The sequence below is a fragment of the Podarcis pityusensis genome, assembly GCF_964106645.2.
Source record: "Podarcis pityusensis genome assembly, chromosome: 13".
In the NCBI taxonomy this organism is placed as follows: domain Eukaryota; kingdom Metazoa; phylum Chordata; class Lepidosauria; order Squamata; family Lacertidae; genus Podarcis; species Podarcis pityusensis.
In genome coordinates, this window is record NC_138038.1 from 24,992,980 (window position 1) to 25,014,586 (window position 21,607).

Below are 21,607 nucleotides of genomic sequence, written 5' to 3' on the forward strand. Positions count from 1 at the left end.
ACATAAGAGCCTGCTGGATCAGGCCAATGGCCCATCTAGTCCAATATTCTCACAGTGGCCACTGTGGGCAACCTGCAAGCAGGACCTTTCACAAGGACGTTCTCCCCTCCTGTAGCTTCCAGCAACTGGAATTCAGAAGCATCACTGCCTCCAGCTGTGGAGGCAGAAGCATAGCTGTCATAGCTAGGAGCCATGGACAGCCCTCTCTTCCTTGAATTTCTTCAACCTCTTTTAAAACTATCTAGGTTGCCTCTTGTGGGAGCAACTTCCCTAGTTGAACTATACACTGAATGAAGAAGTACCGTATTTTTTGCTCTACGTATAAGACTCACTTTTTCACTCCTAAAAAGTAAGGGGAAATGTGTGTGCGTCTTATGGAGCGAATGCAGGCTGCGCAGCGATCCCTCTTGCTGTTCTGGCTTCTGAGATTCAGAATATTTTTTTTCTTGTTTTCCTCCTCCGAAAACTTGTGGTCTGGTGCATCTTATAGAGCGAAAAATGCGTACTTTTTTATGTGCCTTCCAACATTTAGCTTTGGCTCAACACCCAGTGCGGGTGAACCAGCCACGCCCCCCTAAATCTGCCTCTGCTGGCTGGGGCTAATGGAGTCCAACAACCTATGGAGGGCCACCGTTTATCCATCCCTGGTTTAGAGAAGAATGTAAGAAAATCACTGCTGGAATAGACCACATGCCTGCCTAAGTGCGGAATCCTGGTCTCACAGTTTCCAACCGGATGCTTATGGGAACATAGATCGTAGACCTCCACTCCCCCTGCCCACTGTTGTTTTTTTTAAGCATTTCAGGTTTTAAAGTCAGCACATAGCTAGGAATGAGTGCTTCAGTCTGCAGCACCAGTATCTTTTGAGCTCAGATTCAAAGGAATATAGTGTCTGAATTTTTATTTAATACTATCTTGTTTGAACACGCACATCAGCGTCAAGCACAATCTCCAGGAGCGTTCACTTGGCAAAAGCTTTGATAAATCTTTGCCTGGATGATGCTATTTCAAAGCGTCGAAACTTTGAACTGCAAAAATTGACTGATCATTATCTGGACCAGCTGAGTTCACATAGGAGGCATCCATCGTTAGCATCCTGTTGTGACATCGAGGTATGTAATCGTACCTAGGGCCAAGGAAACACAAGGGTACTTGTCACAACTTGAAGAAACAAGAGCACTGTGTACATCTACGCAGAGCTCAAGTGTAGGAGTATAGATGCAGTCAATTAAGGAGTTTGCTAGGCTGAGATGGATGAAAACACACAGATCGCTTAGGGGGACCAAAGAATTGATGGTTTAAAGAGCCTGTTTTGCTCAGTTCCATGGTGCTTTGAATGTGAGCATCCTTGAGGATCTGGAATAAGCCAAAACGTGGGCTATAAATAAAAATAAAAAAATATTCTAATCCAGCTAACATGTCAAACATGGAGTGAGGAAGATGTTGCTGGATTATAACTCCCAGTTGGAGCTTAAATTCCCTTCTTAAATTAATCTGGTGAATTCTCTATGGAAAACATTAACTTAGGTCTTAATTTTTCTCTGGTATATTAGTACGGCCCCTCCACTGTTGTGGATAAAGTTATGCTCTGTCTAGGCTAGATTTTGCAATGTGTTGTGTACCAGACTATACTTAAAGGCAGTTCAGAAACTTCAGCTGCATCAAAACACTGCAATCAGAATTCCAGCTTAGAACCATCATTCTGACGATATCACATTGACATTAAAATAGCTACACTGGATCTCAGTGCCTTTCAAAGCATAATTCAGAGTGATTAACTTAACCTTCAAAGCTCCAGCGGGAACCTGTGGCTAAACTACAACTGCCATCATCCTTCACCTGTGTCTATGCCAGCTGGGGCAAGAGGGAGTATGACAACATCTGGATGGTCACAGAGTCTCCATCATGCTCTAATGCAGGGTTTCCCAAAGTTGGGTCTCCAGTTGTTTTTTACTACAGCTCTCATCATCCCTTAGCTAGCAGGACCAGTGGCCAGGAACGGTGGGAACTGTAGTCCAAAAACAGGGGGGCGACCCAAGTTTGGGTTTTGAATACATGAATGGCTATCTTCAGCCCAAAGATCTCCATTAAAAGGAATTACCATATTTTTCCATGTATAAGACTATATTTTCTCCCAATTTTTTCAAGTTTAAAATTGGGGGTCGTCTTATACATGGATAGTACATATGGGAGACTGGTGATTGATGGAGTCCCAAAAAACAGGGGGCGTGTTATACACAGGGGCGTGTTATACATGAAAAAATATGGTATTCAGATGCCCCCACCAGGTGGATTCAAATGTATGGCGACCAGGGTGAGGAAGTACTGGTCCCCAATTTGTATGATGCCCTTCTAAGACAACTAAGGGACATGCCAATTCCTGCATCATTTTTCATGGAGACTTTTAATAGTTCTTAAGTTTTGTAATTCTATGTTTTTACTTCCACTGTTTGGAAGGTTGAATTGAAATTATTGGTCGCTCTTAATTTTTGACCATATTCGGTATAGAAAATAAATAATTAAAAAGATATCTAAGCCATTATTTCATCACTCTGCTACATTTTATCATTTCATTGTAGGCCTATTATTTTGGTATGTTCCCTTGAATATCGATAAAGAAAAGCAACTCATAAATATTTTGAATAAATAAATAAAATCCCAGTGCCAATAAAATCCCAGAGCTGAACTGAGGCGTGAGGAAATTTGCTGATTCAAAACAAAATGTTGAAAATGAACTCTTTAAACCTATTGCGTTAGGTATGTGGGTTGCTTTGCTTCCAAAGAAAAGTTTGTAGGATGTTGCATTATGTATTTAGCTTTCTTGGCTTCCAAAGAAAAGTGTGTAGGATGTTCGAGTTTCAACATCCCATATTCAACTTATTTATCATTCCTCATGAGGCCTTAAGGGCACAAAGTGTTAGATCATTTAGCTGCAGGAAAGCCAAGGCAATTGTAAAGCAATTCACAATATAGTGATCTGGCGTAAACAAGTAATACCGTCATTTAAAATCATTAATATAGTTCATTTATTTAGCTATCTATCAAATTTAATTATATGCCACCTTCCCTCCCAAGCATAGCCCACAGAGGGGCAAGCATATCTGTAATAAAAATAAAATAAAAACTTGTTTAAAACATTTTTAAAACATCAAAAAACAAAGAAACACAATAAAACACAGAGCAATGGATCCAAACTACAAGAAAGAAGATTCCACCTAAACATTAGGAAGAACTTTCTGACAGTAAGAGCTGTTCGACAGTGGAATTTGCTGCCAAGGAGTGTGGTGGAGTCTCCTTCTTTGGAGGTCTTTAAGCAGAGGCTTGACAACCATATGTCAGGAGTGCTCTGATGGTATTTCCTGCTTGGCAGGGTGTTGGACTCGATGGCCCTTGTGGTCTCTTCCAACTCTATGATTCTATGATTCTATGAAAACATGTAACCAATTATGAGTCTGAATAGGCCCACTGAAAAGAAAAGTTTGAAGAAATTGCTTTATACAGCTTAGAATAAAATTGATGAAATACTTTTTTTCATATGTGTATTATCTGTTATCACAGTGTTTCCCTCTTGCAGCTTCACTATCACTTTCCTCTCTTTCTCCTTCTGTTGTTCATACGCCAGCCACTTCCCTGATTTATTGGCAAATTCAAAGTTTTTCATTTAGCATAATTAAACTTTTCTATCTCTTGCGTTTTTAGCATAGATAACTGCCTCTGCAACGTCTTAATTTGCCAATTAATACTAATCTTATGTGGAAATCTTTCTTTTTCCTTTTGTCTAATTTCAGTCAAGATTGTTTTTCATTTTATCTTGTCGTCATCCCCCCCCCCCCAGCAATAAATTATATTCTATAAAATAGCCTCTGTGTTGGAGAAAAAGCAACTCTGAAGTGGCCCTCATTTGATCCATCCACCACTAGGGATTTAAGGGGCCACTCAGTGTTCACCACAATCGGCGCCGTTTCTGTTTGGCTGCAGTTCGGCTTCCCCTAAAACCTACACAATTCAGTTCACTGACAAACATAATTAATTATAATTAATTCTGTAATTATTTCATTTCAAAGCATTTGTGGAATGCTCTCCCCAGGGAAGTTTGCCTGGTGCCTTTATCACGTATCTTTAGGTGCCATTCGAAAACTCTCCTCTTCAACCAGGCCTTTGGCTGATTCTACAGCCTTTTAAATGTGTCTGTGAGAAAGGGTGTGTCTGTGTGTTATTGCTTTGCTGTTTTGCTTTTGCTATTTCCTAGCAGTTCGAAAGCACGTTAAAGTGCAAGTAGATAAATAGGTACCACTCCAGCGGGAAGGTAAATGGCATTTCCGTGCGCTGCTCTGGTTCGCCAGAAGCGGCTTAGTCATGCTGGCCACATGACCCGGAAGCTGTACGCCAGCTCCCTCATCCAGTAAAGCGAGATGAGCGCCGCAACCCCAGAGTTGGCCATGACTGGACCGAATGGTCAGGGGTCCCTTTACCTTTATCCTCTTTTTTATTCTGTGAACCGCCTTGTGATCTTTGAATGAAGGGCGGTATATATAAATCTAATAAATGAAATAAATCAAAAACAAATGGTCATTCTTCAATGCTGCTAAGAGAATAGAACTCTGCTGCTTTAAAAAAAAAATCAGTGTTTTCCTCCCTCCTCTCTCTCCCTCTCCCTCTGTGTTCTCACTCTTACTGCAGGCTGAGAATGCTTTGCTGCTGCTGCTGCTGCTGCTGCTGCTGCAGGCTTCTCGCCCTATCCATAAGGTTGAGTTAGCCAAGGTGGAGGATGGGAGCAGCATGGAACTGTCCCAGCTCCTCAATGAGATCAGGGCAAACTATGAAACGCTCATCACCAGAAGTCAGATAGAGACCATCCTCTCAGCAGGGACCCAGGTAATGATTATATACAGAAAGGCACCTACCCGAATAAGGAGGCAATCCAATGTGTACTCAGTTCCTCTCTCAGCCTCTGTGAGGTACAGTATTTTCTTTTCCAATGCAGCCTTTTATTGGGGAAAGGGAATCGCGGTGTGTGTGTGTTATTCTGTTCTTTCTCCTCTCATACTGCAGCATATCTAGCCCGAAAAACTGCGGGGAAATACATGAAGGTATAAGAGTCATGTCACCTTGCATCTATCTGTTTATGTAAATAGGATGGCAAAGGTTTTTGTGATTCCCACCCCCTCACCCCCAAATGAAATAGTACTCTTGGCTCATTTTGAGATGATTCTTCTTTTTTTGTTGGGGGGGGGGATAAAGTAGGCATCCTTTAGCAGTTGTGTATAGGAGCCATTTTAAGGTGGGTTAAGATTTCTAGCCACTTTTAAGGTTGTGGGAGCCTGTGCTTTAACCCTCGAGGTAATATTTACAGTGTCCCCCCAGAAGATGAAAACGAGTGCCATAGTATTTTGCAATGCCTTGCCTTGTTCCAGCTCTCGTATTTCTTAAAGGTTATCCGGTCACAATGACACCATTAGACTCCACACAGAAATAAACATCTGTGAATCACAGCTGGACAATTAGTCTGAGTACTGCAACACATCATAAACTAAGATATGTAAGCTAGCTGATGTTATCACCCTGCTACACTTTAAATATGGTTATTTTGTGATTGTATGGTCCTATTATTATCTCACGGCAGGCTTGCTTCTGGTGTAAGATGATACTATTTGTACGTTCCAGCAGCTTTCAAATTCTGTCCCAAGAGGCTGGGACAGGTTACAACAACTTGTCCTCACAGCAGCCTGCTAGGTTAGGCCCAGAGGCACTGACATGCCCATCCAGAGAGTTTCTTGGCAGAGAAGCAACTTGGACCTGGATTCCCCACATCTCAATGCGCCCAGCTGCTCTGTGCAACATGTATGTGAACCATTGATAGCAACATATGTTGCTGAAAACAAGGCTTAAAGGTAAAGGGACTCCTGACCATTAGGTCCAGTCGTGGCCGACTCTGGGGTTGCGGCGCTCATCTCGCTTTATTGGCCGAGGGAGCCGGCGTACAGCTTCCGGGTCACGTGGCCAGCATGACTAAGCCGCTTCTGGCGAACCACAGCAGAGCAGCCGTTTACCTTCCCACCGGAGCGGTACCTATTTATCTACTTGCACTTTGACGTGCTTTCGAACTGCTAGGTTGGCATGAGCAGGGACTGAGCAACAGGAGCTCACCCCATCACGGGGATTCGAACCGCCGACCTTCTGATCGGCAAGTCCTAGGCTCTGTGGTTTAACCCACAGCGCCACCCGCGTCCCGAAAACAAGGCTTACATACTTATATACCAATGGCCCTGGGTCAATAGAAAAGCTGTAGGATAGGGCAGGAGTGAGGAACTTTCTTCAGGCCTCAGACCCTCCAACTGTCCTCATAATTCTGCATCACTATCACTGCTGGGGAGGGGCTCTTTCCTTGTTGGTTTTGCATGTTAAGATTTTTATTCAAGTTTTTCAGGATACAGACAACCCCTCCCGTGCAAAGCCCAGCTAGCTCCAGTGCTCACCCTTGACCCCATAACCTCCTTGCCCCCACACCCCTCAACTCCAGCCCCCCACAGGCCTGTCTTCATCCTGCCAGCTACACACACACACACACACACACACACACACACAAACAGTGCATGTTCCTGCCCAAGGTCTCCTCTAGCCGCCACCTTCTCTTCAGACGTGACCTGGCTCACTTTCTCCTTCTTGTTTTTATTTGGTCAACTGGATGGGGACCTGCCAGGTTGGAGAGTCGCTGCTTCCCACAATGGAGACAGGGACATCAGTGTCCCCGTTGCCTTGCCCCCCCTTCTCCTCCTCTACCTGCTACTTGTGCTGCTGATACTCTGCTGACTGGCCGCTCTAGCTCCCTCGCTCGAACCCGATGCAAGACTCTTCCTTCCCCCTCAACCCACCTTCTACAACTCCCAGGAGCAGCAGCAAAAGGAGGTGGCAGAGGAGGAGGTCTCAGTCGGCAACTCTCTCATCCCTGCTTCCCCCAATGTGAAGCCATTTCTGATTAGTGTACCTCAACAAAGATGGGGATTTCGGACTCTGTGTGAGAAAGTGAGAAGCCACAATGGCTTAAGGGTTTTCATGATGGTCCTGGCATTTCCGGGGCAGTTGGAGGCTAGGAGGCCACATTCACTCGTGATCAATCTTCGGGGGGAGTGGTACATGCCAGTGAGTCCTTTATCTCTCACAGATGAAATAGCTGAGGAAAGAAGTTTGAGTACAGTGAGAAGGGAGTGACCCTGAAAGGAGGCAAAGTGGATGTTTTAAAGCATCCCAGCTTCACTTAAACCTCTGCTGATGTTTAAAACTGCCATTTTCCTCTCAGTGTTACTCATCCCCTACTTTACTGGCTGCAACATAGGCTGTTGTTTAAAACAGCCACTTTTTTTTCTTACAAATCGGGTCCTCCCTTAAAGAGGGCACGTGTTGCGGTGGGACCTGGCAACCTAACCCTGTGTTGTGGGTGGGTATGTTTGGATAGCCACAACACCTGATTGGTAGGTCCCTTGATGCAGGGTTCAGTCAGGCCAATGGGACACAGGCTAAACAGATCAAGGGACCTATATATACCTATGTACGTGACCCAGAGCTTCCTCTTTCGGTGCATGCATCGGAACACCTGCCCACCTCTCCCTATATTTAGGGCTTGTACGCTTGACCTTGCTATGCCGTCGTGTGTCATCTGTCGTTGGGACAGGGGCACGGCAAGAATTATCCCCACTTGGCTGATTGGTTGGTGCCATTTGGGTTTCACCTGCCGCGTAGCAAATCGTCACAACTTGTAAGGTTGCGGATAGGCTCTGGTTCAGGTGACAGAAATGGGAGAACGCTCTCGCCATCCCTATGTGAAGGCTATTCTGTTAGAGGAATCCAGGGACTCAATGGTTTGGTCAACCCCTGTGAGGAAGTTGTGCCCATGCCTGAGTCCAGGGGGGCATTTGGGTGGCGGAGATAGCCCGCTCCCGGCTTTCTGCTTATCCAGGTGTTCACCCTAGGCTGACCTATGCTAGTGCCCTGGGTCAGCGCTACCTGCAACGGTGCAGGGAGCTAGTCGAACCAGAGCCTATGCAACCAGTCACTTGCTGTAATCAATAAAGTTGTGGCCTAAATTCTGTCAAAAACCAAACCAAAAATTGAATCTTGTGTGAATTTATTTAAGGGGGAGGTTTAAAAGTCTCAACACGCAACCCTTCTCACTGTACTTAAACTTCTCCCTCTTCCATTCCTCAGCTACCCCATGTGATAGAGACGAAGGAAGGAGAGGCTTCAAATATTCCATTGTAGCGTCACACACTGTATTTCACTCCTGGTGCCATGTGTTGTCTTCAACATAAAGTTCCAGATTACGTGTAATAATTTAGAACAGATATTTTATTAATAAGCCATATATGTACATAAGCCATCAGCTGAACTTAACCTTCCCTAACTGAACAAGCTAACTGACAGCCTTGCTCTTAATAATCTATTTAACTTAAAAGATATAGTACCGTGCGTTTCACAATGGTTCACATGCAAAAGGGGCTGTTATTATAGGAGAGAGGATGAGTCGTGGAAAAGGGGTGGTCCGTGTTCAAGGTCAGGTTGAGGAGGGAAAGGAAGTGAAGGTGAAAATGGGGGTGTAAAAGGGGCTGCAAAAAAAAGGAGGGAGTAGGAGGCATGGGAAGGGAGTGAACATGAAAGCTGGGGCATGAAGTGTCCACAGAACAGGAGGGAAAAGTAGCTTCATAATTGGATGGAAGGTGGCAAGGGGTGCTTAGTCATTGCAATATGTGGATGGAGAAAGATGCAGGGGGCCCCATGAGGGTGGTTTGTGAGCAAGGGTCAGAGGCACAAGAAGAGGAGCAGGAGGAGGCATGGACATGAAGGTGAAGGTGAAGGTGAAAAGAGGCGCAAAGCAGGGCTACAGAATAAAGGGGAGAAGTGCCTTCAGAAATGGAACTGGAGAGGTGAAAAGTGAGCTTAATAGTTGCATGAGATGGAAAGGCGATTAATGCAGGGGAGAATGGCAGGCCGGGGGGGGGGGGAGGTTGGCAAGTGTAGCCCGTAGTAAAGAACCATAAAAAGGGACAGCAACTGGAGCCTTGAAGTTGCCCGCCAACAGCATCAAACTGAACAAACATACAGGTCATATTCATCCTCATATCATATTTCATGTTTCTGCCTGGATTGCAAGCATTTTTGTTTTTCTAAATGTGAACCTATATGTATACATATTAATTAGCTGCATATGCAAATTTCATGCATATATTTGACCTCTGTGGTGAGAATGTACTTCTTGCTGCTGCTCCTTCTTCTTCTTCTTTTGGAAATGCATAAATAACCATCCTAAAGCATGAATTTCTTCTGCATATACCATGAACAGCACAAACCAGGCCTTCAATGACGTCCGCCATGCCTACAGTCACTCCCCTGTCATTTGAGGATGTGTCATGCAAAGGCAATTTGTAATCTGGTAATGACAGAGTACGTGCATTTCTCCAGAAGGAACAAAGCTAGGTATTTGTAAAAAAATTACCTCAGAAGTAGGTGTCAGTAGAAATCCACAACTTATGTCTGAACTGGTTGCTGACGATTATTTTCTAGCAGCCAGATGAGAAGTCAAATTCCAATATGATGCTTCAACAATGTTTATGCATTTTCAAACAGGTATCAGATCCATCAGGCTGAATAAAATTATATAGTCCAGGCTTTATCTGGGTTAATAAATACATGAAATTATTATTAGGGGTTTTTTATTTTTTTAAAAAAACCTTTTAATCTGTGATCCATTTTGTGGCTTTCAGACCATCGTTTCCTTTCTTGTTTTTAAGGCTAACCTTTTTTGTCCTACATATATATTATGTATTCTCATTAAAGACTCAAATATTATATATTGTTCACATGTTCTAGTACAAATGTGGGGGGGTGGCTTTTGGCCAGGGGGCTATTTTAACTCCCTGCCAATAAATGTAATTACAAAAATGAAGACAGAACGACAAGTTTTTCCAGAAGCACCTTGGGGAAAAAGTAACAACATGAGCTTTCTGAATGTCAGATGATGCCTAGTCACTGTTGAAGTGGAGCCATCAAGCATCCTTATCTGGCGTTAATTGTGCAAAGTACCTATTATCCCCCAAAGCCTCTGTAGTGCTATCATATCTATGTTTACTATTGCCTCAGAATTGCTGCCTCCAGAATTGTCCCATAGTGCCAAGAGTGCATCTCACGCAGGGTGGGGCAACCGGGTACACCTGTCCTGAGCCTCAGAGGACTAAGTCGGCCTGGGTGTGTGCGCGCCAGGGGCCTGCTGAACTTACACCATCATGCCAAGAATGTCCCATGCCTCCCATGTCCTCAGACAAGCTCTGCACATGCCTGGCCCCATATATTTGATTTCTTGACCAATGGGCTGTATTTTGTCAGGACTGACCATCTCTGCAACAACACACCCATTGCACCACATTCCTCCTGTGTAGGTGCATGCCCAGTGCTATTAAGGACAGAAAAGCAGTATACAAATTATTTTTTAAAAAAAATGTAAATACTGTCTGGAACGCTGTGATGTCTCCAAATGTCTCACAGTTCTGTTGTTGGAAGACTTCCCTGCGCTGGCTTAACTCCAACAGGTAGATGAAGAAATGTGAGGTGTTGAAATTACCGTATTTCCTCAAATGTAATCCTCACTTTTTTTGGCCAAATTCTGCCATGAACATTAGGGTGTGCGTTAGATTTGACGGTGCATTAGGCTGCAAACTTGCCTAGATGGGGTGATCAAGTTCTACTGAGTCTGCTTTTTTTCCTTTGGGCACCATGAAAAAAGATGAGCTCTTGCTAACTGGGAGGCCCGGTTGCTCTGTTGCCACTCCACTGCCACCACTGCCATCCTTGCCACAGGAGGGGGAGAGCCACGTGGGTCAGCAGAAGCGGCTGGAGCCGGGTGAAGTGAGTCGGGGACTCGGTGTGCATCACGGGAGTTTGCTCGTACAAACACATTGCCTTTCCCCTCGCCCCGCTCGGCACACCAGCCACTGATTCAAGATCGCCCCATCCTGGTTCCCACCCCCCGCCCCGCCCCACGAACAAGGACTTGGCCTTACTGGTGAACAAGGTGAATGTTGCAGGAACCAGCCTTGTCATGCAAAAAAGAGTCTAGCTGCAGGCATGGGCACAGTTGCCCATTTGCGCTGGGACGGTATTTGAGACAGAAAATGGTGGCTCTCAGGAGAGAAGATTGAGCAGGCCTTGGGAGTGCACTTTTTGCCAATGCGCATTACATTCTCAAGCAAATACCTTTTCGAGTTTCAAGTTTTTGAAAACTAGGGTGTGCATGAGATTTGAATACAGTACGCAGGTTAGCAGCTTCCTCATGTCATCTGGTGCAGGAACCGAGTAGTGTTTCTGAATTATGATCTTAATGAGTACTCTGGGATTCAAACCATTTGCCTCCCCGCCCCCCAGTGATATCCACGCAACTGACTCATAGACACCTTGACTGTATTTTGAACTTTCTTGAGAAGCTTCAGTGAGTCCTTAAGTCAGTGAGTCCTTAACAGTATATTTCTGCATCCTAGAATTTTCTGGGAAGCCCTTAGAACTTCCCCCTAGTTCCCATTGGAACAAAGCCAAAGTACCATACTTTTCCATGTATAAGACTATTTTTCTTTCTTTAAAAATCATACTTAAAAGTGGGGGTCGTCTTAGACATGGGTAATGCATAGGGTTGGACGTTTGATTGGTTGCTGCATCAATGGGTGGTGTTGATTGGCTGACGCTCCAGCAGCTGGGCTGGTGATTGGTTACAGACGCTTCAGGTTACAGACTCTTCAGGTTACAGACTCCGCTAACCCAGAAATAGTACATCAGGTTAAGAACCTTGCTTCAGGATGAGAACAGAAATCGCGCAGCGGCGGCAGCAGGAGGCCCCGTTAGCTAAAGTGGTACCTCAGGTTAAGAACAATTTCAGGTTAAGAACGGACCTCCAGAACAAATTAAGTTCTTAACCCGAGGTACCACTGTACTGTATATGGATGGCATTTTATAAATAAGCAAACAATATTATGGAGTAACCTCTGGAGTTGTGCCAATGTGTCCTTTGAAACATGCTAAGTCCCTCAATGGGAATTGTGCAATTAGTTCTTCTTGGGTCTTCTTTGAGCTTCAGTGTGTCTGTCTTGGCACATATCAGGTTGAGCTACATGAAGGCATCTTGGTTTAAGCACTGGTACTAAAGATCCTGTGGTGAATGAAAAACTGGCCTTGTAGCAGCTGCTGAGTTCTTCAGATCCTATCCACAGGATGCACCATTAAATACAAGAGCAACATCGGCCTTTCTGATGTGTTGGAGACCTTGTACTTGCTGCAGAGTGTATGCAGGCAGAATAATCTCTCCCACCCCAGTGTTAAGCCTGAAGTTAGGAGAAACACCTGGAACGCCATGGCCCAGAACAATCGGCATTCTGATCGCCCTGAAACACTGGATCTATCAAGGATGATGGTGGCTGTAGCCTAACAATACCCGAAGAAACACAGTTTTCCCATCCCTGCAATAAAGAATCGTGGTGGGGGTTGCTTTGCAGTCATCCGTAAATTCATCTTAATATTTTGGTATGTAAGGTAGACGGCACACACTCACAGAGCTCTACAGCCCATCTTGTTATATCTAATACAGTTATCAGTTAAAAAAAAATCCTAACTGCGATTTTATTTATATGTTGTTGTTGTTTTATCCTGGTCTGTGACCGTAATAAAGTTCATTCATTCTAGCATTTTGTTCTCAGTTTGTAGGCAGCAAGTCCCTTCTGATACCATGTCCTATGTTCAAAGTGGGGTGGGATGGGTTAGAACATATGCCATTTCTTTTCAGACAGACCTATGACCACCCCGTCTATTATTATTATTATTATTATTATTATTATTATTATATAATAAAACAAAGAAGACGTGAATTGTGCACCGGGTGTGCTTTGTTTCAGGAACTAAGATTCATTCACACAGCCAAATTTGAAATTTTCAGTATGGGACATCTTGAACTGATGTGGCCAATCCTTCCTCTTTGCAGCTAGAAGAAGCCACTAGTGAAAGAATGAGCAAAGACGAGGAAGCGCTAAAAGCAGCCAGGGCAGAGCTAAATGAAGCAAGACGCCAGTGGCACCATATGCAGATGGAAATTGATTCTCTCCATGCTGTGGTAAGTCTGATTGAGCAGCTAGGCTGTCTGTGCAGAGAGAGGAGGTGAAATTGCTTGCTGTTTTCCCTTGGGCTCACAGTACTCAAGGTAACTTTACAGACCCTATTTTCCAGGGACATCCCTGATTTAGAAAAGCCATCCCGGTTTCTGATTTGATCCTGGAATGTCCCACTTTTCCTTAGGATGTCCCTATTTTCATTGGAGAAATGTTGGAGGGTATGAAGTTATCCGACCCCCGAGCCGTCTGAAGGCAATCCTGTATAGGGAAGTGTTTTTTAATGTTTTATTATGTTTTTATATATGTTGTAAGCTTCCCAGAGTGGCTGGGGCAACCCAGTAAGACGTGTGGGGTATAATTAGTAAAATTATCATTATGGAGTGGGACGTCCCCATTTTCATCGGAGAAGTGTTAGAGGGTATGGCTTTATCTGCACCATTCCTAGCACTGTAGGCTGGGCCTGAGGTGAGCCTGGAATAAGACAGGAGTCAGGAAGAACAAAGGCAGCAAAAAGGGTCAAAGAATAAGCTAGAACTCAGGACCAGTTTACTTCATGGCTAGATCATAGCTTACTGTATCAGGAACTCATATAGGGTGCTCCCACCAGGCTACCCCAATAGTACAATCTGCTGCTGCATCGTTCTTCCGGCTTTTATTCCTGATTTGTTGCCATCTCCTTAGTCTAAGGTGCCTACCACTTGTGATAAGTTCTATTTTCTTGTCACCTAGATAGTGAAAAGGATGGCCTGAGAGGAGATTGGCAAGGGAAAGGTCACATGGAGAAATGGGAAATGGAACGAATAATCCTCTATTGTTATCAGACAGCAACAGCAGCATTGTGGGGAAGGGAAACAATATTGTGGGATCTCCATAGTCAGATCCATTAGGACAGGCATAGGCAAACTCTGCCCTCCAGATGTTTTGGGACTACAACTCCCTTCATCCCTAGCCAACAGAACCAGTGGTCAGGGATGATGGGAACTGTAGTCTCAAAACATCTGGAGGGCCGAGTTTGCCTATGCCTGCATTAGGACATGAGTGACTTCCCGCAGCAAGCATGACCTTGTGCCATGCCCCTAGGGCAGCCATTTTGTGATTGGCGCCCACAGCACTTTCTCAAAATTCAAAATGTTTCCACTGGTCACTGAAGGTTGGCAATTCCTGCATAATAGATCTGATCCCTGGAGCCAAATATCTGCAATCAACCCTGACTGAATGTAACTACAGTGGAACCTCAGTTTTCGAACGTAATCCGTTCCGGAAGACCGTTCGACTTCCAAAATGTTTGAAAATCAAAAACTCAATACGGAAGCCTCAATGCAATAGGGAAACTCAAATGTAGCACATTCTGCTTCCTAAAATAGTTTGAAAACCAGAACAGTTACTTCCATGTTTTTGGCGTTTAAAAACTGAAACCTTCGCCTTCCAAGACGATCAAAAACCGAGGTTCCACTGTATGTTTTATATTGCTCAGAATATAAAGGTTTGTGACAAATACTGATTTTATTAGTTTGAATTTAATTTAAAATGTAAAGTTGACTGTGTATGTGTGTTTTTCAAAAGTTATTTATCCTCTTCTTTGTTTTTTTAAATGGTCCTGGGCTTTTTAGAAGTACATTCTGGAATTGAAACCAATAATGTAATTTAACAGGAAAAGGGTCTGGAACATTCTCTGTGCACCACAGAACAGCGGTACCAGACACAACTGAAGCATCTGGAAGCAGAGATTGAAGGCCTGGAGAGAGAGCTACATAAAGTGCGGCAAGGGATTGAGAAGCAGCTGCAGCAACACGAAATATTACTAAACACTAAGATGAGGCTTGAGCAAGAAATAGCTACGTACCGCAGTCTGCTGGAGAGGGAGGAGAAAAGGTACCCAGAGACAGTCCTCAAATACCTATAGCAGGGGTCAGCAAACTTTTTCAGCAGGGGGCCGGTCCACTGTCCCTCAGACCTTGTGGGGGGCCGGACTATTTGGGGGGGAGTGATGCAAGAGCACCACAAGCCCCGGTGGCTGCTTACCTGTGTCTCGTGAGCGGCAGGGGTTGTTGGTGGCGGCGGGACGGTGAGCAGTGCACGAAAGGGCTGCGGAGAGGGGCTGCTTAAAATGGCAGTTGCTCGAGCACTGCTGCTGCTGGCACCAACAAAGCGCAGCCCCCTTCCTCCTCTAGGCAGGGCGGGGAGAAGCCAGAGGGAGGGAGGAGGCACCGATGCCGCCATGTGAGGGAGAGGGAGGGAGAGGGAAAGAACGCACACGCTGGCAATCCACGCGGCAATTCCTGGACTGTTCGCAGGCCGGATCCAGAAAGCAATAGGGCCTGATCCGGCCTGTGGGCCTTAGTTTGCCAACACATGACCTATAGCATAGCCAGGGTTCTATGGCTAGTAAAAGTTATCTTGTTTATTTGCTTGCTTGCCTGCCTGCCTGCCTGCCTAGATTTATATCCCACTTCCTGCCTAAAATTCTTGACATGGCTAGCACTGTGGCAGATCCAAGGCGATTTAGCTGGGAAATGGACCAAAGCATTTTCATTGGTTGCCTAGCCCATATATTAAAAATGTACTCAGAATATACTCACACAATAGTTCATTCAAGGCAACCTGGTGGGTGAGAAAGGGAGAGTTTGAAAGCTTCTGCAATCACCTCTGTATTATAGGAAAGTCTTAATTAACCTAAGAAACCTTCAATTGTGGCAGATTCTCCATTCAAGCATGTGGCACAAGTGTTTTAACCATTTCAGCTTCATAAGCCAATACTGTATATACAGTATGTTGCATCCAGTCCAGACCATTGTCTCCATAGAGGAAAGAAACAACATATGAAACAGCCCTGAGTTAACTCTACCCTGACAGAGATTGTATACTGAATATACAATACCACATGCTTGTATACTGAACAGGCAGAAGGTCTAAAGTGCCGTGCTGCAAACCAAACAAGTTCAATCGGGACTGCTCAACCCACAGTGCTCACCCGCTGCAAATGTTCATGGTATCTTGTTTATCTAGAACAGGGATGGGCAATAGGTAGATCAAAATCTGCTGCTATTTCTTCAGGCAATTCACAGTCAATCGATAATTGTTCCCGATTCTGCTGTCCAAAAGCAGCAGCAGCTAAAAACCTAAATCAGGTTGATCCAATGTATGTTTGCAGGGAAACCAGAAAGCTCTTGTATGAAAGGACTTTTGAGCTCCGTTCTGTTACTGAAAGCAGATTCCTGGATTTAATTTGTGCTCTGCCCCTTTATTCCAAGTGTACATCAGCACAACAATCCCCCAACTATTATAGTTGGTGGGTTGGTGGATATCGAAACCTGGTATGCACCAACAAAACAAAAAATATCCAGCAAGCCTGAAGTCTGGCAGCTCCCAATTTAGAAGGATCTAACCAGGCCCATTCTACATTCTTACAGTTTCTTCCTCTTTTTCTTTCAAGGTTTCATCGTTCTGCGTGCCAAGACAGAAAAGGCGACAAAAAGCGCACCACTAGCCAAATAGCGTTTATCTTACCTTCATGTGAGTTTTCTTAAGACCTGGAATTAACATAAAAAGACAGCTCACCATTTAGGCAAAGTTGAATATGAATCAGAACTTGTAGGGTTTTAAGAAAATAAAACACTGGAAAATAAGAGACAACTGTAATTCTGGAAACTTCATTTTTAAAAAAATATAATTTTTATTAACAGGCCAATCAAATCACATTATTTCCAAATCACATTAGTTCCAAATTATACAGCCAGATTTTTAAATTTTTGTTGGGGGTACCCATACTTCAAGCTCCAAAAGGGGTCCAAACATCACTCATGTTGCTGCTTTAAACAGTTCTATCCAGTTCTGTCCAGATAGTCTCTTTGTTACTTTCCTCATCTTCTTGTTGTTATCATATATTCCTTTCTTTGCGATCTCTGATAATCTTCACAAGCGGGTTGAAAACAAACACCCTCTGTGTGGGTTTTACACTCTCCAAAAGTCATATCACATAAAGGACAGACGCCATTTCCACACCTCCATATAGAACTTTCCCTCAGTCTGTCCGTTGATTTCCCCAGGCTTGCCAAGCATATCTCAGGGGGCTCTGCCAGGTCAAGATCACATTCCGATAACCATACATTCACATTCCGATGACCCTGGTCCTCCTCCCCCTTGTCCTTCTATAGGCAAGCCTGTCTTAGCGAGACGCCATTTATAACTGCGTCATAAAACTTTCTTCCATTCCCCAATGTTTTTACCAGTCCTCTCTTTGATCAGTAATTCATTCCACACAGTTCTTAAACTCCTGCTTGTGATTAATAAATTGCAACGATTTTTCTCTCTGGAGGGGAGGGTTATTGATACTCACATAAGACAAAAAAAGATAAGTTTTTTCCTCCCCCGCTTTCCGTTTCACTCCAACATACCAGTCTTTTAATGATGATTCATCACTTGATTTATTTGTCCAGCCCGTCGCTCCGCTCACAGAGATCCATTAATCAGCAGTCTTTACTCCCGATCTTCATTTGATGTATGTGCATTAGCTTCTTTCCAATTATATATTTCGAGCTAATGCAAACCAGTGCGCGAATTAGAGACAGCATCAGGGAGAGCCGGCCTCACTCGAGGGCTTCGTGCCAAGTGCCCACACCCCCTTCTTTCGAATCCGGGGGTGAATTATGGACACAGCTGGCAAGGCAGTCCCCCCATTCCCTTGGGGGGGGGGTAAGGGAGGCTGCATACTCCCATATCAGCCTCTTAATTACCTCGTGTGGGTCAGAGAGATGTTATTGTCGGCCATCTTCCAATGTGCCCCCTGGTGGCGCATAATTCTGGAAACTTCAAATGGGCAGAATAGGTTGGGCTAGGTGATCACAATGTGTGGCACCTATTCTGAACCATTTGCTTTGGTTATCGGTGGGTTCCCAGCCTCCTCTCAAAGTGCTGGTGCTGACCTTAAAAGTTCTAAACAGTTTGGTACCATGTTATGTGAAGGGCCACCTACATATAACATACAAGGTTGCCTGGGAATATAACATACAGGGCCCTACATGTAGACCCATCTATAAAGTTGATAGGTGCATGAGACAGGGCCTTTTCTGTGATGGCCCCCTTATATTATGGACCTCTGCTACATAGGAGTACATATATCCTAAACCTTTAAGCAGGTTTTAAAAACCTGTTTATTTCAGGTCACTCCCCAACCCCTAATTTGGGACTCTATTTCATGGGCCATTTAAAAATATGTAGCTGTTTAAGTTGCTGAAATCTCTACTGCCATTCTATTTATCTTTAACTGGCCTCGGTTTTTAAATAGTTTTGTACTGTTATTTAGATTGCCTGGTGTTGTTTTGAACTGCGTTGCTTTTTCAGGATACGTAAGCCGTCTTGTGTGAGCTATGCAGGGCATAACTAACAAGCTATACTGCCGTACCTTGGTTTTCGAACAGCTTAGTTCTTGAACGTTTTGGCTCCCGAACGCCGCAAACCCGGAAGTGACTGTTCCGGTTTGGAGACTATTTTTGGAAGCCAAACCTCTGACAGGGCTTCCTGCAGCCAATCAGAAGCCATGCTTTGGTTTCCGAACATTTTGGAAGTCAAACGGACCTCCGGAACGGATTCCATTCGATTTCCAAGGTACAACTGTATAGCAATTCACACAGTGGTATGTTTGTTTGTTACAACCATGTTCAGGCTGCCCCTACTAATACCTCATTTGGCTCCTTGGACTACACAATAAATTCCTTACAAACACATAACCTCCTCTTCTCCGAACACTGCACATCCTCTGATGATCAACTAATTACAGTTTCTCATTTTCTAATTGGACCGAAAAAAAGTCATATATGGTTACAGATGCCTGTTCCTGCATAACAGTGAAAATTGCATTTTCTTTTCTGTTTTAATTTATACAGCAAGTGAGCTAAAGGCGCACGAGATTGAAAAAGTGGAAATACTGACAAAGCAAGCAGTCTTAAATGGAAATGTCGCAAAAGAGAGCGCAGAGGCTTGTGGAACGATACAGTAAGTGAAACTGAACAGCGCAGAGCGCTTACAAGCAATAAGGAAATGTTCTCTGAGGCGGGTTGAGCTTAGGACTTTGGGGGGGCAACTAAAACTACCACCTCCATCCACAAGAGACAAAATCCTCCAGAAAAATATCCTGCAGAAGTTTAACACAGTGAGTGGGAAATTGCGCAAGGCATTGGCAAAGAGCAACATTTGCCAGTTAAAGTAGCAACCTCACCTTGCTTCATAGTAGGGATGCTTCTGATCAAGCACCCTGTATCATCTTGTTTTCAGACAACATAGGGGTACCCAGTGTGGATGGCTTAAGGTCCACTGTGGGTTGTTTTTGGATTATTGGTTGTGGTTTGTTTGAGGGAAGCAAACCACAGTACACAGTCTGCATGACAACCAAACCCAGTTATAGTGGTTTGTTTCTCCCATAGCTATTGGAAAGGAACAAGGCAAGTGAAAATCAGATTCACAGTACAGTGGTACCTCGGGTTAAGTACTTAATTTGTTCTGGAGGTCCGTTCTTAACCTGAAACTGTTCTTAACCTGAAGCACCACTTTAGCTAATGTGGCCTCCTGCTGCCGCTGCACCACCAGAGCACGATTTCTGTTCTCATCCTGAAGCAAAGTTCATAACCTGAGGTACTATTTCTGGGTTAGCGGAGTCTGTAACCTGAAACGTATGTAACCTGAAGCGTATGTAACCTGAGGTACCACTGTAAACCATTAACTAACCTGATGTTTACCAAGAAATGCAAACTAGGCCAATGAGTGATGGACTATTTATTCAGATGTCTCACTGTGTTCAATAGCGATCTACATCCATACCATACCATACTATAAATTCAAAACACATTTAAAGCCCATCACACGCACACCCTGCCAAAATCCCGGGAACTGTAGTTTACCTCCTTACAGAGCTACAGTTCCCAGTATTCTTTGGGGGGAACCATATGTTTTAAATGTGCTTTAAATTTTTAGTGTTGATGTGTCCTGTATTTAGGACTGGAGCCCAAATGTTAAAAGGCATCCACACAGGCATTTAGCGAACATTAATTAGTAGGAAACAAAAGCAACCATTGGTACTAAAGGGAGCCTAAAAACTCAGTGATAAATCAATGCAGATCCTTAAATCGGTGTTGCTTAGTTCAACAGAATTTCTCTCCGCCTTCTGTCCTGAAGAAGGTTGTGAGAGCAGATTTCCATGGGTATCTTTCTTTTCATAGTATGAAATCCTGGTTGATCATTTTTCTAGGGCAGCACTTCAGTTTGGCATAAGTTCATGTGTAGCAAATTGGGCGCCTTTTATTTTACAAGTAAAAAACTGCAGAAAGGTTGCAACTTGCCATCCCGTTTCCTGAGGGATACAGATTTTAAAACCAGCCCCCGTATTTCAGCTGACTAAACGAAAACTCTGTGTGTGGTCAGGTCATGCCAATTCCCATCACTTTGTGAAATCCTAGCTTGAAGGTCTGTTCCACACTCATTCATCAGTATAATGTTTAATTTATTGTTTCAGGACGGAGAAAGTAGATGAAGTGATTAAAGAATGGGAAGGCTCTTTCTTTAAAGACAACCCTCGCTTAAGGAAAAAATCAGTTTCTTTGCGGTTTGATCTCCACTTGGCAGCCACAGATGAAGGTTGTTTACAGACTAAACAGAAAGGCTTGCCTGATATCGAAGTGAGATTGGTTATGAAGCGGTCTTGCAGTATCCCATCCATCAAAACCTAAATCTGCATCCCACCTACCCAAAGATTATTCATGGATGGGTTTCAGAAATAAATGGCAGTATGGACCCAGGTGGACCACATGATTGTCTCCTGTCTGTCAATACTAGGAGTATATTCTTTCAGCTAATATATATTCCTATAATCCTGTAATTATTTTGAAGATGGCTCATGCGTCTATATGAGAGGAAGTTACGGGAATCCAGACAAACAGAATTCCTGTTAGTTAAAACACCTGATGAAATACCTCCCCCGCCTTTATTTTCCTCCAGAGAAGAATTATTTATTTTTATAATTTTCATCAGTTCAATGTTTAATGGGTTCAAAGACTTGTCTCTGCAGAACTAAACATCTACATTTGAAAGGACTTCCTCTGCCACAGGATTATAAGTGATTATAACTTGTCTGTAGTCATTTTTATCTCCGTCATTTTATATATTTTCACCAACACCCCTTAGTCACGGTTACCTCCCAAGAACTGGTAATACAAAAGCTTCAAGAGGGCAAATAGGCCTCAAGCCATCTAATTCCAAAGTAGTACAATTAACACTCACTGTGAAACATGTGCACATTGCCCTTGTTCTGTCAGAATGGGTAGATAATTTTTCACTTACCTGAGATTCTATATTCCACCATAGCTGGATTTCTTCCAACAGATAAACCATGAAAATATTTCCTGGAGTTAGTTTAAAATCTGATTTAAGCCATACCTTGCCACCGATAATGGCATTGGTACTCTTATGGACTTTTGCGAGGT

General features: G+C 43.8%; 1 protein-coding gene and 1 long non-coding RNA gene across 3 annotated transcripts; one reads left to right on the forward strand and one right to left on the reverse strand.

Annotated features, from left to right (window-relative positions):
* Window positions 1-475: 475 nt before the first annotated feature.
* LOC308461438 lies at window positions 476-15,529 on the reverse strand. The gene is made up of 4 exons (XR_013978887.1): window positions 15,159-15,529; window positions 9,488-9,665; window positions 4,905-5,070; window positions 476-1,126 (listed from the first exon to the last, which is right to left on the reverse strand). It is a non-coding gene; the product is annotated as an uncharacterized lncRNA (long non-coding RNA).
* Window positions 4,671-20,933, forward strand: KRT222 (keratin 222). 2 transcript variants are annotated; one of them, XM_080978361.1, is made up of 6 exons: window positions 4,671-4,875; window positions 13,010-13,138; window positions 14,788-15,008; window positions 16,570-16,649; window positions 19,019-19,127; window positions 20,641-20,933. In XM_080978361.1, the coding sequence occupies exons 1-6, from the start codon at window positions 4,780-4,782 to the stop codon at window positions 20,852-20,854; spliced, it is 849 nt and encodes a 282-aa protein (XP_080834487.1). In that variant the 5' UTR covers window positions 4,671-4,779; the 3' UTR covers window positions 20,855-20,933. The 2 variants fall into 2 exon arrangements, with proteins under 2 accessions (XP_080834487.1, XP_080834488.1); XM_080978362.1 differs by having other exon boundaries at window positions 16,570-16,601.
* Window positions 20,934-21,607: the final 674 nt, after the last annotated feature.

Coding starts and splice junctions, on each gene's coding strand:
- KRT222 (XM_080978361.1), top strand. CDS start 4,780: ATGGAACTGTCCCAGCTCCTCAATGAGATCAGGGCAAACTATGAAACG. Junction 13,139..14,787: donor TTGATTCTCTCCATGCTGTG/GTAAGTCTGATT, acceptor GTAATTTAACAG/GAAAAGGGTCTGGAACATTC. Junction 15,009..16,569: donor CTGGAGAGGGAGGAGAAAAG/GTACCCAGAGAC, acceptor TTTTCTTTCAAG/GTTTCATCGTTCTGCGTGCC.